The following is a 14,388-nucleotide window of genomic DNA, read 5'->3' on the forward strand; positions in this document are numbered from 1 at the left end:
TGGCTGCGTACAACACCTATTAATTATCTAGTGAGGACTGCATAAGAAACCTCAGGGTATACCCCTACAACATTTGAGGCAACCACATCTCTCCTCATTCTTCTCATCAGCAGAGCAAGCCAGCTCAGCTCTTCAAGTTCTTCCTTCAAAGATCACAGCTACTAATTCCTCTTGTACTTCCTGAAGTGCAATACCCAAAAGTGAACAGTATTGTATTTCTATATATAAGTCTAGTGGAAAGTGCCCCTACCAATTGCAGGGGAGTTGGAACTACATGATCTTTAAGGTTCCTTCCAATCCAAACCATTCTATGATTCTATGTTCATCAGAATCATCTTCCCTCTTCTCCCACTTTCCTTCCTAGAAACACTCTCACACACAAATTTTTTCCCAAAGTTTTTTACAGCTCCTTATAGAACGATGTTTGCATGTTTATTTATCTTTCACTAATTCTATATTTCAAACTTCTTCAAACATCTCTTTCATACTATACCACTACACAAGCCTACAAGTTTTACCTTTCACCTTCTACACTAGATTACTATGATTTCTAAGGACATTTCCAGGCAGAGGGGTGTACACCTCAGCAATTTAATCTAGACCACTGTTTCCCTTATTACTTCAGAAAGCCTCAGTGTGTTAATACTTGTGTGAAAAATCACCTACTTCTGCTCCCTAATCCTCTAAGGGTACTAGTGTGCTACAGAAAATAAATTTTAACTTACTCATTCTTCCTTAAAAACCTACCCTGGGCATATTTTCTTGACAGTTCTCAGTGTTATCTGAAATCGTTACAGTATTTCAAATTTCTCTCAGTATTTTTGAGTTAGTGACACTGCATGGCAGACAAGTGTTTTGTTTTGTTTGTTTTTTAAAAGGGCTAGAGCTAACAATAGTCACTGTTAATCCCAAAATCACTTCAATCTGATGTCACAGAGCTCTAGTGCACTATTTGAAAGGCTGACACTATCTTAAAATATCAGTTTAACACTCTTCTACTCCAAGTTCTTACTCTTACTGATATTCAGTACAATCACTTACTCTGATCTATGATTTTCAATATAAATAACCACTGGAATAACTTTTGCTGTAATTTACAGTAAAATAAAGAGACAGACATTTTAGGCATCTCAGCGTCACACCTGTTAGTACCTCCCTCCCCAAACTGGGATGCCAGCTGAAATAACTTTAACCTCTACCAGGTCTGAAAATGTCTCACACCACGCTTTGTGCCCCTTACCAGGGACACATATACATACACACACTCCCATTCAGATCCATAACATCTTGGTTATGTGACATATACTCAAATGTATTAGTTCAACTCAAGTTTACCTTTTATCAAAAGATGACTTTCAGGTCCTGGAAGAGCTAAAGCTAGTCAGGCTGGCTTTCTCAGTACATTCTTTGTAGAGACAGATTAGGCTCGTATTCCCAACGCTGTTTTTTAAACTACTTAACACACACCCCTTACATTATGCTATCCCACCCTTCCCCTTCTCACCCCTTGGTGAAGTTTTGTAACTTGTCAAAAATTACTCTGCCTTCACCTTCTTGCTGTTCACCTGTAAGAAGCAAATTTTCTCTCCTCCCTGTTGTTTTTCATGATTGCCAAGAAGTTGCCTATAACAAGGACAGACCCAGATAATAACTTGCTGGTCAATACCATTCTTGTGTGATTCCTTCCCACTTCCCCCTCAGTCCATCCTATGCCAGTTCAGTGGGCTTTTGTCTGAAATTCATCACCCAAAAAGTCCTGAACCATGGAGCAAGCAGATAAAACCTTATAAAGAAACTTCTTTCCCCTTCCCCAATGCCATTCTTCATCAATTGTGTTAGATCATTACAGAATGTATACTCCAGTCCATAACAAGCCTGTTAGGTCAATTAAACTTATTTTGATTATACAGGAAGGCATCCAGTTGCTCTTGTTTATTTCCTGCATTAGTACTTGCTATAGACACGCCCCAGTTGGGAGAGGCTACTCCTGATCACGTCTGGTTAAAGGAAAAACCATAAGCAAACTTAGGAATCCAACTTCTTAAATGAAGTTTTAGAGAATACATGCTATAAATAAATCACAGTACACAAACGCAGCATAACTATTTCAAAAAAATTTTGTTCAAGGCAATATTGCTACAAGCGTATCTGCACACTACAAAGCAAATGCTCTGGTTGGAAGCAGCCTGTACTTAGTGACAATGTCCAAGAACTACACCTGCTATTCAAATACAGCATCAGAGGACGTATTTGGTAAGAACAATTTAAAAGATAAATTTACTAACATTCCAGGCACTAGGTACACTAGGTTTCGAAGACTGCTATTCTTAAAGTAAAATCACAAGAGATTCTCACAGTAAGGAAAAACTAGAAAAGTGGACTTGAAACAAGAAACCACATTATCTGCTTGTTTTCCAGCATTTATCATTCCCACTTCATGACAGAAAGCTTAAGAAAATAAGAAAAAGAAAAATCTAACAGAAAGAATACAATCAAGAAAGTTGTACAATGCGTGTCCCCACCACAACACACAATTACTTTGCATGCTTTTTAATTGATTTGCAAGACAGAGAAACAACTTGAACTTACAGAACACTAACTGTATTATAGTAATTTTCTTTAGCTGTGAATAGTTTCAGTCACAGCTTTACTTAAAAACTCAGCAGAACACACAGTTTGAGTTTCTCTAGGAAGATGTCAAGAAGCCCAAAAAGAATAGAAATATTTGTTCAGAAGACTTGGGTTTAAAACATACGTACTTATTCTTTTACAGAAGATCAACTTACTTGCTAGCTTTGCCTGTAGTCCTGAAGGTCCAGGTTTTGATGTCTCTGACTTGGAAGAGCCTGGCAGAGACAGTTTTGTTTTAGGGAGACTGACTTTTGGGCTGAATCGAGCAGCCCAGTCAAACTTTGAAGAGCCACCTGTTTTACTCTGTTCTTTCTCCCTGCTACTCCTTCTTGGACTGGGGCTGGATGCAGAACGGGAACGTCTAGCTTTATTCTGGTCCTTTCCCTGTTTCACTCTGGCACCCTGAGGAACAGTAGAAGAAGCAGAGGCCACAGCAGAAGAGGAGGAGGATGTGGAAGCTGAAGAAGAAGAATCAGTGATGGTGCTACACCCAGCTTTGGCTGAGGTCACCGATTTTGAAGCCAGCTTGGAGAGTTTTGCTGACTTCTCTTCAGCACCAGTTGATTCAACTGCTGAACCACTCTTTATACAAGACAGATCCTCTGTCCTTTTCCTTTTCTGACTTCGGGAGCTACCAGCAGCTCCACCCTTCCTGGTGTGAGCCTTGCTTGTTGATGGCAATTGTGCAGACTTTGGCTGTTCTTGGTCTAAGTGCCTTCTCTTAGATTTAGTATGTGGCTTGTTCGTTTCCAAGGAAGTTTCACTGTGCTGAAGTGCTTTGGGTTTTTTAGCAGAGCTAGGAGAATTGGTCCTCCTGTAATCTGGACTAGCACTGCGTTTAACTCCTCGAGAATTGTCTTTCTTAGGCACTTGCCCCGTTTTTTGTTTTTCTGAAGTACTGACTCTCTCCGGATCTTCTTCTTGTGGTATTAGGCCAGCAGATGAACTACAGCCTCTGTAGAAGTAAGGAGGAACAGTGTTAGTGTTGAACTCAAAAAACACTCACAGTAGCAACAGTTTTGCAAGATAATGTTAACACTCTCTAATAATCAAGGAAAGCACAGATAAGAAACACTGTTGATTAAACTTACACTGAAACAAAAAACCCCAGACCATGCTTATAAAGAACAGCCATACTGCAAATCTTTGCTAGCATGAGAACTAAAATAAACTGCAACATAAAAAACACAGAAAGGTATGAGGTAACTTGGACAGATTTTACTATCTGCTTTTATTTTTATAGATATGTCAAACAGATTAGAAAGAAAAAATAAATGCCATGAAGCTATTAGCTGAAAGTTTGAGAACACAAGTTCCACAAGAGAGTCAGGAGCATTCAGTAATGCATAACTAGTCATAACTATTCTAGTTCAAGAAGTCTCTTAATGAAAGGATAGTTTCTCATCAATCTTGAAATTGAGGTAATGAATCGCACAGAAAAATGGCAAAATTCTCTTTGATAGAAAACTATTCCAGTGTGTATACAGACGTGCACTAAGAGTGTACAAAGCACAACCGAGTTGATTACCCTGAACATAGGCATACTTCTGGTTATCCTATGTTTCAATTTGTATTGGACATTGCTCAAATTCCTTAAGCAATCTTCTCCAACATGAAGCAGGAAAAGGGGAGAAAGACCTTGAAAGTATTCCAAGACTAGTTATGCAGAAATTGTTTCCTCCCCATCACTGATGGAATGCTTAGTTGGTGAATAAGAAAACCAAAGCACAAACAATGTGAAACACTGAAACATATCCACTGAACGCAATACCTAAATTAGGTAAAAGCTATTAGTCATACATTTTCCAAGAACTCTGTATGACTAGATATATTATGCACAGTAGTGAAGCACAAGTAACACTGGTTAATATACGAATATGAAGCACAATTACCTTTTAGAAAAGTGTCCCTTGGACTGCTCAGAAGGAGTGTTAGACTGCACTTTGGGTGTCTTTGAAATAGATTTTCTACTCTCAGGAGGGCTATGTGCCTTATGTTTTGCCTGCCCTAAATGTGACCTGTCAGCAGAAAGTCAAAACAGAAATCTATCAGGATTCCAAGATACAGATACAAACCTGCAGGTGGAATTATTTATTTTTCTGGACTACTTAAAAATGTTAGCTTACAGCTTCAACCCCTTTCCATATCAACCCCTAAAATTAAAGACAATTCAAAATAATCCCCTGGTGCAGTTACAAATCACTACCAGTGCAACTGTTTTGTAAAGCACACAATTATTTAGTCGTTTTAAATCAATAAAAAACCATCTCACACCCAACCTGTGTAGATAAATCTGACATTTTCTGGTGTGCAAGATTACCAAATTACTCACTTGAGCATTAAGTTAGCACAATAAGGCACAAGACTAGAGCACCTGTCAAAGACCTCTTCTCAGAAACACTCATCCATCTCAAGATTACATACATCAAAACTATCCAGTGAGTGTTTACAAGTATCTCTTGGTTTTTCAGTTTAAGAAAGTCAAATGCTCAGAATAGGAATGCAACCTTTTACTCAGTAGGAAAGCTCAACCCTGCCAGTTATTTTCTGGCTGCAGATTCACTAGTTCAAAAGATAAAGAGCTATTCCATAACACAGGAATGAAGAGGAATGAAGAAAGGCATTCAACCAATGAAGGCAGTCAGATGAGAGGAAACCTGTCATGTCAGAGAAAGGAATGACTTTCATACAGGTAAGCTACAAAAGGTCTTCCAAGCAGCTTTCAGCTGTATGCAAAAAAATGGTTTATTGCATAGCTGTTACTGGAGGACAAAGATCATAATATATACCATAGATAAAATTTCAGACTTAAGTTACATCTTTACATATTCCACCTCTACTTTCAAAACCAATCAGAATTACCACCTGCACGACTCAGAAGAGACAGCTCTCATCAGCATTTGAAACAGCACAGTATAAAGAATTGCTAAGGCAAAAACCATGTCATTTGCACTTCCCCAGATAAAACACACTTTTGACTCAGCTGTCCCCAGGAAAACTCTAATGCTTATACCCCACTAACCTTCATAAGACATCCAACCAACCTAGTATTAATGCTGAAAGAAGCAATATTTCAAAAAAATGTTGCTTATATGCTATTAACCTAGGATATACAGTCCTTTGAGTTAGGCTATGCAAGTATCTTTGAATAATATAGGAGGAGAGGAGAAATGCGGACTTCAGATTTAATTGTCTTCTCCAACCTATTCCCCCTAACATCAAAAAGTTACAAGAGTACAGCTTTACAGGAAGATGCAAATTGTCACAAGCTTTCAATACCTTCTTCCAACCAAATGACAAACCTAGCAGCAAAGACAGAGCTAAGCCTGTTACTGGCCAGAAAGTTTCACCATCCTCTTAAGGATTTTAACACAAACTTTAGTAGGAAAAAAGTACCACATCTAATCTAAGTGACAACCACGTGATAATATCCTTAAGAGTCAAAATAGTAAAAGTTCAGTAATATGACTGGTTTTTTTTACATCTTTCCTTCCTCTGTTTTCTTTCAAAGTATTCTTTAGTCAGTTGCTCAAAGATACAAATGCACCTGGACAAGGTGCTTTCCTGGTTTCAGCTGGGATAGTTAATTTTCTCCCTAGTAGCTGGTACAGTGCTGTATTTTGGCTTTAGTCTAAGAATAATGCTGATAACACGCCTACATTTTAGTTGCAGCTCAGCAGCACTTACCCTGATCAAGGACTCTCACGCTCTGCCAGTGAGGAAGGGCACAAGAAAGCAGGAAGGAGCACAGCCAGACCCAGACTAGCCAAAGAGAGATTCCAAACCACACAGCACTATTCCCAGTATATAAACTCGGGGGACTTACTCAGAAAGCCCAGATCACTACTCAGATCAGGTTAGGTATCAGTCCGCAGGCGCTAAGCAATTGTACCGTGCATCACTTGTGTATATTGGGTTGACATTTTCTCCCTCCTTTCCCATTTTAGTTTTATATTCTCCCCCCTTGTTATTTCCCTTATCATTATTATTAGTAGTAATAGGTTTGTACTTCAGTTATTAAGCTGTTATCTCAGCCCACAGGTTTTACATTTTTACAGTTCTCCACATCCCACCCAGGGAAAGGGTGTGAGCGATCGCCTGCGTGATTCTGAGTTACCAGCTGGGCCGGTAACTATGAAAAAATAAATCTAAGAGCATAACAGTCTGAAAAAATTAACAGCATCTTCTGCAAATTACCCCAGTAATTTGTTTTTATTTCTTATAATAGAAGAAATCATTTTTACTATCAAAAGCAAGGGAAACAAAACAAATCTCTAGCTCATAATAGCAAACTCCAAGGTAACCTTGGGAACCTTTCACCTAATCCTGAGTGTTTGGATTTCCTTTTTCCCAACAAAAGATTAAGGCGTGAAATTTAATTTTCCCCCTGAAATGTTTTTATTATGGGAGTAACAGAAATTGTTACATAATTTACATTTGGCAGGAACTTCATTTTTCACAAAAGCTAATCGATCAGGGTTCGTTTATTCTGAAGTATATTTTTAAAGATTATTTTCACTTAAAGATATTTTGTTTGCTTTAATTAGAACTATATTCAACTTTGTGCTTTAAGCATTCACACAATTTAAGATCTTTTCAACTAAAGTATGGCTAAAGGAATACATCAAAACATCAGCTATTTGAATCATGCACTGAAGAGTTTCCACTTGCTCCAGGCCTTCCCCCTTCCACCTTTATTACCTTCAGGGTGTTACAAGCTTTAGAAACATGATTTCACACCATTGTCCAATTTATGCAGACCAAGACAGCTACAACCATACCCTAGGGACTGCAAATACTGCATCATGCAGGCTGTTTGCATTTGCTTTATTTTATTTATCCATCAAACCAACCATAGAAATAACACTCATAGCCAGAGCAGAAAGGTTACACTAGAAATATAACAGGGAGTCAAAAGTGATACGTATTTTTTTCATCGTATTATTAAAAACCTATTGTGCTCTCACTTCTCTTTAGTTTAATGATTCACTTGCATGCGTTGCAAAAAGAAGATATAAAAGACAACAGCAACTCTGCACACAGTAGCGCATCAGTTAAAAGGAGCATGACATCAACTCCCCTTCTCCAAGATTTACATGCCCGACAGCAAGCAAACTGACAATTTGGAGAGACTGCAGGACTAAGTTAAAAGAACTTTAACCAGTATCATTGTCTCAATTTATATTAAGGCTATGACAGCTTGCCTAAAGTTTTGTTAAAAGTTAACTTATATGCAAAAGTATATTGGAATATTTGAGCGAGAAACAAAAAGAGTAACACTTAGAGAACTGCTGTGGAAAGGTACAAGGGCAGTTAGAAGACTGATTCTTGTTAAAGGTTGTAATGTACTTTTGGCCATAATTCGAGACTTTTACATTGTAACTTACCTAGTTACAAGCTCTTTATTTTTTCTATTAATGTATCATTCATTCAGAAGCTTCACTTGAACCAATATTCCAACACCAAGCATTTTGAGAGGCTGCTCCTCGTTAATGATGAAAAATGATAAGTATTTATGAGCTTGAGTTTGTCCATTTCAACTTGCAGTGGCAGGTCCAGGAAGACTCAGCACTTACTGCACCTTCACTTGTTGCCTTGAGGTTTCCTGGTTTAGGTTTTGGGTGGGTTTTTTTGCCCTCTTTATTTCCTCCCACCCGCCTTTTCTTTATGCTTTGGTTTGGTTGTTTTGCTTGGGGTTTTTTCCCCCCCAACTTAAACATTTTCATAACCCACCCCAAGGCTTCACTCAACCAGGCAAAGCTGTCTACTGACATACAATTTAATTCGCAGTCAGTTTAGAATAACATACACATAGGTAAGTTGACAAGTGATCCACCATTTAGTTTGCAGTGTTTATATAAACAGCCCTTAGGCTTCCTTAGCAAAACCATAATAAAGAACCAACTAGAACCTGTCCTCAAAGAGTTACTCAATGCATATAAAAAAACATGCCCTTTGAAGTTAGTTAATAAACAAAGTGTTTCATCTAAGTCATGTTCCTCAGCAGTTGAGGTATTAAATATTTCCAAACATGAAGTCTACAAAACTAAACACCCTTTACTTCTGTCAAAAGATGATTAAAAAAATACACCAATACACTGAAACACTGCTCCCAACTGAAGAGAGTAGTCAAATGCATCTCTTTCAGAAAAGAATTTACTGTGTGCCTCACAAGACAGCTTCCAAATTGTTCCCATTCAAAGTAAATACTATGACATCACTGGGAACTTAAACCACAAAGGCAACAATTCTTCAGCGAACATGGTGACAATGTAGACAGTTAAGAAAGTGACAGCAAGTACCTTCCACCCCCTCCTCCTGCCCCCATGAAAAGGGTGCTCTCATTAATGCATCTGCTTCCCACTCCTCTTTGGTTTACTGCTGCAAAGGGAAGCTTTAGCATCATTACTGCTTCCTTACAAACCTGCAGTCATCCTTCAGTGGGAAGTGCTGGAAGATAGTTCAGACAAGAGTTTATAGAACCATAGAATAGTTAGGGTTGGAAAGGACCTTAAGATCATCAAGTTCCAAGCCCCCTGCCATGTGCAGGGACACCTCGCTCTAAACCATATCACCCAAGGCCTCATCCAATCTGGTCTTGAACACTGCCAGGGATGGAGCAATTCACAACCTCCCTGAGCAACCTATTCCAGTGCCTCACCACCTTAACAGGAAAGAATTTCCTCCTTATATCCAATCTAAACTTCCCCTGTTTAAGTTTGAACCCATTACCCCTTGTCCTATCACTACAGTCCCTAATGACGAGTACCTCCCCATCATCCCTATAAGCCCCCTTCAGATACTGGAAGGCTGCTATGAGGTCACCACGCAGCCTTCTCTTCTCCAGGCTGAACAGTCTCAACTTTCTCAGCCTATCTTCATATGGGAGGTGCTCCAGTCCCCTGATCATCCTCGTGGCCCTCCTCTGGACTTGTTCCAACAGTTCCATGTCCTTTTTATGTTGAGGACACCAGAACTGCACACAATACTCCAAGTGAGGTCTCACGAGAGCAGAATAAAGGGGCAGGATCACCTCCTTCGACCTGCTGGTCACACTCCTTTTGATGCAGCCCAGGATACAATTGCCTTTCTGGGCTGCAAGCGCACACTGCTGGCTCATGTTCATTTCCTCATCGACCAGCACCCCCAAGTCCTTCTCCGCAGGGCTGCTCTGAATCTCTTCTCTGCCCAGCCTGTAGCTGTGCCTGGGATTGCTCTGACCCAGGTGTAGGACCTTGCACTTGGCATGGTTAAACTTCATGAGTTTAAACTTCATCAGCCCACCTCACAAGCGTGTCAAGGTCCCTCTGGATGGCATTCCTTCCCTCCAGCGTATCAACTGAACCACACAGCTTGGTGCCGTCGGCAAACTTGCTGAAGGCGCACTCAATCCCACTGTCCATGTCAGCGATGAAGATGCTAAACAAGAGCAGTCCCAACACCGATCCCTGAGGGACACCACTCATTACTGGTCTCCAGCCGGACATTGAGCCATTGACCACAACTCTTTGTGTGCGGCCATCCAGCCAGTTCTTTATCCACCAAGTGGTCCATCCATCAAATTGATGTCTCTCCAATTTAGAGACAAGGATGTCGTGTGGGACAGTGTCGACCGCTTTACACAAATCCAGGTAGATGACATCCACTGCTTTACCACTGTCCATCAGTTCTGTAGCCCCATCATAGAAGGCCACCAAATTGGTTAGGCAGGATTTCCCCTTAGTGAAGCCATGCTGGCTGTCACCAAGCACCTTGTTGTTTTTCATGTGCCTTAGCATGCCTTCCAGGAGAATCTGCTCGAAGATTTTGTCAGGCACAGAGGTGAGACTGACTGCTCTGTAATTCCCCGGGTCATCCGTTTTCCCCTTCTTGAAAATGGGGGTTATATTTCCCTTTTTCCAGTCATCGGGAACTTCACCACTTATGCTGTAGTTAGGAAGGTGCCATCATAACTGTAGTTGCAATTAGAATGGTAACACTGACCATTTTGCAATGTTTGTACTGCCATTAAAAATTATAATATCCACAAGAGCAGAAAGTCATCCAAAGCACAAAGTTATTTCAACGTCAGTACTGACAACAGGAAGAATCACATTAGTCCAACTTTACTAAGGCCAGTTTGGTTACAGAATCATAGAATGGTTAGGGTTGGAAAGGACCTTAAGATCATCAACTTCCAACCCCCCTGCCATGGGCAGGGACAACTCACACTAAACCATGTCACCCAAGGCTCTGTCCAACCTGGCTTTGAACACCGCCAGGGATGAAGCATTCACAACTTCCTTGGGAAACCCATTCCAGTGCCTCACCACCCTTACAGTAAAGCACTTCTTCCTTATACCCAATCTAAACTTCCCCTTTTTCAGTTTTAACCCATTACCCCTTGTCCTATCACTACAGTCTCTAACAAAGAGTCCCTTCCCAACATCCTTATAGGTCCCCTTCAGATACTGGAAGGCTGCTATAAGGTCTCCACACCACCTTCTCTTCTGCAGGCTGAACAGCCCCAACTTTCTCAGCCTATCTTCATATGTGAGTATGTGCATATATGGGGAAGAAAACAGTTCATCAGTTATAAGTCTGTCTTCAAATACATCCTCTGCTTCCACTAGAGGAAAGCACACATCACAGATGCCAAGCTCCCTTACAATTTGTGCTGCAACAATCATCTTACACTACCTGTGATAACTGTGTTGAGTGTTAAATTGCTGGTAAAAACTCCAGCAGAAAACACACCATGGGTTTCCCCCACTCATTTTTACTGCAAGTATTGACATTACTAGGGTGACAGCAAACAAGCCCAGTCTAGACAAAAAATGGTTTGCACTGTTGCTTCCAGGTTAAGCCAAATCTGCCAGTATAATATGTCACAGGAGGAAGATTAAAAACATTTATGCTTTACATACTGGACCAGAGAGGAGTTTGGAGTTTCCCAAGTCCTCAGGCAAGAGAACAGTAGCTGTTCAGCAAGTTAAACTGATGAAGTTTTAACAGAAGACCTTTAAGCAGCAAAAAGGTGAAAGACTATATACAGAAGGACATTCATTAGCATTTCAGCTTGGAAGCGATGATACCATTCTCCAGCCTCTCTCCTTACTTTTTAACACCTTACACAACCCAAGCCTATTGTAGTGTTCACTCCATTCGGAGCATAAGAGACAGAGGCAAAGCTAAGGCTATTGCAAAGCCATTTGGCTATACAGCCACACACTGTCATTCAAATAGCTGATTTCACACTGAAGTCTGAAATTACAGTACAAGTGACAAACTGCACAAATACTCTGAGTTTTTGTCACTTATTTTGTATTTTGAAAGTATGTATGTGCACCTTAGCCACAAGAAAGCTTTAAGAAAAAAGCATTTCCAGCATTTAGAAAGCTATTTATGCAAAGAAAAAAATGTAATCAAGTACGCAAGTTCAGACAGTATTGAAACTTGTCCTTGCTCGAAGGGGTATGACTGCATATCTATGACCAAAGTGAGGTAACCTTCGACACTTCAGAAGGTGTGGCCCTTAAGTTTGCTTATAAACTTTGTGGCTAATTTTTGGCATGAAGCAACAACCCCCTACAGACTCACATTACTGCTTAATTCCCTATACAGTACTAAGTTCTGGGGGGGGGGTTTGTAGGGTTGGGTGTTTTTCTGTTTTGGTGTTGTTTTGTTTGGGGTTTTTTTTTGCATTTGAGCATTGGTTTTGGTTTGGGTTAAGAAACACATGGATCGAGTAAAGTGACTGAATAAAATCTCATACTGTCTGTACAACTACATTAATAAGTAGTGCGGATCAACAGACAACACAATAAAGCAAGACAGCTGCCATTAAAGACCAACGTCCAACAGTTAATGCGTTTCAATAATTTCTACTTCAAAGGAGAGCAGACTACAACCACAGGTGACCAGGAGGCAAGAGATGCTTTCACAGAGCACAGCTTCCAGTCTGCCTTGATCCAGAAAGATTCCAATTCAAAGTGCTCCAAGACTATCTTCACTATGTTAGCCAAAACACAGCAGGTAAGGATGACAGATTTGCTTCAAAAGGACATTCTCAACTCCAGCTAAAATACTAACATGCATCCTAAGTCCATAAGTTTTTTTGCACAATATAGGCATATCATTGAAGCTGTGCTTTCCACAGTTTATTTAAATGAATTTGCAGCTGAAATTGGAGAGCTGCATTTTATGGATGACAAATGTCAAAAAGACTAGAAGTTAGTGTCCCAAGTGTAAAAAAAAAAAAAAAAAAAAAACCCAAAAAAAAACACAACAAACCAAACAAACCAAAGAAAAACCACAAACAACTAATGTACAAAAAGGTGTGTTTGGTTGCAGGGGAGGGAGGAAAAAGGGGGGCACTGGGTTGGTGGGTTTGTTTGTTTTGGGGGTAGTCCCCTTTTTTTAAAAAATATAGAAGCCAAAGTAGTATGTATTGCCAGGGTACAGAACGGCTTAATGAAGAAGGTACATCAAGCTGTGAACTCTAAACCCTCCTATGTACTGTTCAATAGCAGAACTAAAAGATACTATGCCACCTCATGCGTGGAAGAATTAGTCCTGAAGTTTGTGTCTAAAGCCAGGGACAGAGCGACTGTTATCAAGAGCCTGTGTCTCCATTTAATCTATAAAATTTTCAAGGACCTGATAGATTTGTCTTGCATTGTTCCTTGCACAATAGCCTTTTCTGCCCAGCAGCTTACTAAAGAGGAAACACAGAAGACAGTAAAAGAAATCAAGTTCATTATAAAGTTTATATTAACCAGAATGCTTTATGCAAGCCTTTTATATTCTTTGCCAGCCAGAAATGCTTGTTCAGAGATAGAAAGTCAGGGCAGGTCCTGTTCTACAGAGCCTGTATTTTAAAAGAGACTTGTAAGCTTTCATCCTCTTCACTTAAGCAAAGAGTTTTGGTTCTGATAAAGGTCATAGTTCAGGAGTACAATACACTCTTGCTCATGGAAGTCTGATACACACACATTTTAGGAGGTCCAGTCATTTAAGATAAGCTGCATCTTGAACCATTGTGTGATAGCTTAAGTAACAGATCACAATAAAAAAACACCAGATGAGTAACTTGCTTGCAAGGAAAAAGTGCTACCCCTAAAATTCTTCAATTTATCTGACTCACTGTAGAAGTCTCCTTGCATTCTGCTACAAAATCTGAATAAACAGTAGATATATGAAAAATCCCCACCCCATGCCCAAATAACTGGGCTCTAGTCTTTTACCCCAGGAAGAGGATTATTAATTCCAGGTCAAAGTCAGTGTAAAAGGAAAGAGCTCGTAGGGCAATATTCAACTTAAACACGCATTCAGATGTAGAGATAATACAGAATGGACAGAATGGAATGAAGGGTTCACCATGTCAACATGTCTCAGTTAAAGGAGTATTCTATACAGGCAGTTCTAGCTTGCAAAATAATCAGCTACAAAGGGCAGCAACTTCCTCATTATGCTACAGAAGCCCAGGAGAGAAGCCTCGTGTTTATCACCTGGTTTTCCACTTGTGCAGTAGGTAAGTTTAGAAAAAGTGAAGCTGCCTTTTGCAGACCTGCAAGGTTCTTTGGAAGAACAGCTAGCTTCCTTCACCCATTCCACAGTGACCTCATTCTCAGACTTTGTATTAGTAAGAAATACACCTTATATTCATTTTCATTATAGCCTGATTTCTTAATAGCAAAAAAAAAAAAAAAACAAACCAAAAAACAACTTCACCCTATTTTGTGCCACTGACCTGCAGTACTTTAATACTCTTATAAC

General features: G+C 39.9%; 1 protein-coding gene across 13 annotated transcripts in view; it reads right to left on the bottom strand.

Annotated features, from left to right (window-relative positions):
* TRIP12 (thyroid hormone receptor interactor 12) overlaps window positions 1–14,388 on the bottom strand; it is an 81,542-nt gene that overhangs the window by 38,930 nt on the left and 28,224 nt on the right. For 10 of the 13 annotated variants that reach the window (XM_061365237.1, XM_061365228.1, XM_061365236.1 and 7 more), the window contains exons 3-4: window positions 4,524–4,649; window positions 2,787–3,586 (exon numbers count right to left, since the gene is read on the bottom strand). In XM_061365237.1, coding sequence (XP_061221221.1) covers window positions 2,787–3,586; window positions 4,524–4,649 — 926 coding nt within the window. The remainder of the gene's footprint in view (window positions 1–2,786; window positions 3,587–4,523; window positions 4,650–14,388) is intronic. The other 3 variants (XM_061365238.1, XM_061365239.1, XM_061365235.1) reach the window with 2 other exon arrangements.

This window comes from Neopsephotus bourkii, unplaced genomic scaffold, assembly GCF_033783945.1.
Source record: "Neopsephotus bourkii isolate Nb327-2 ecotype Australia unplaced genomic scaffold, CSIRO-AGI_Nbou_v1 NB_1279, whole genome shotgun sequence".
Lineage (NCBI taxonomy): Eukaryota > Metazoa > Chordata > Aves > Psittaciformes > Psittacidae > Neopsephotus > Neopsephotus bourkii.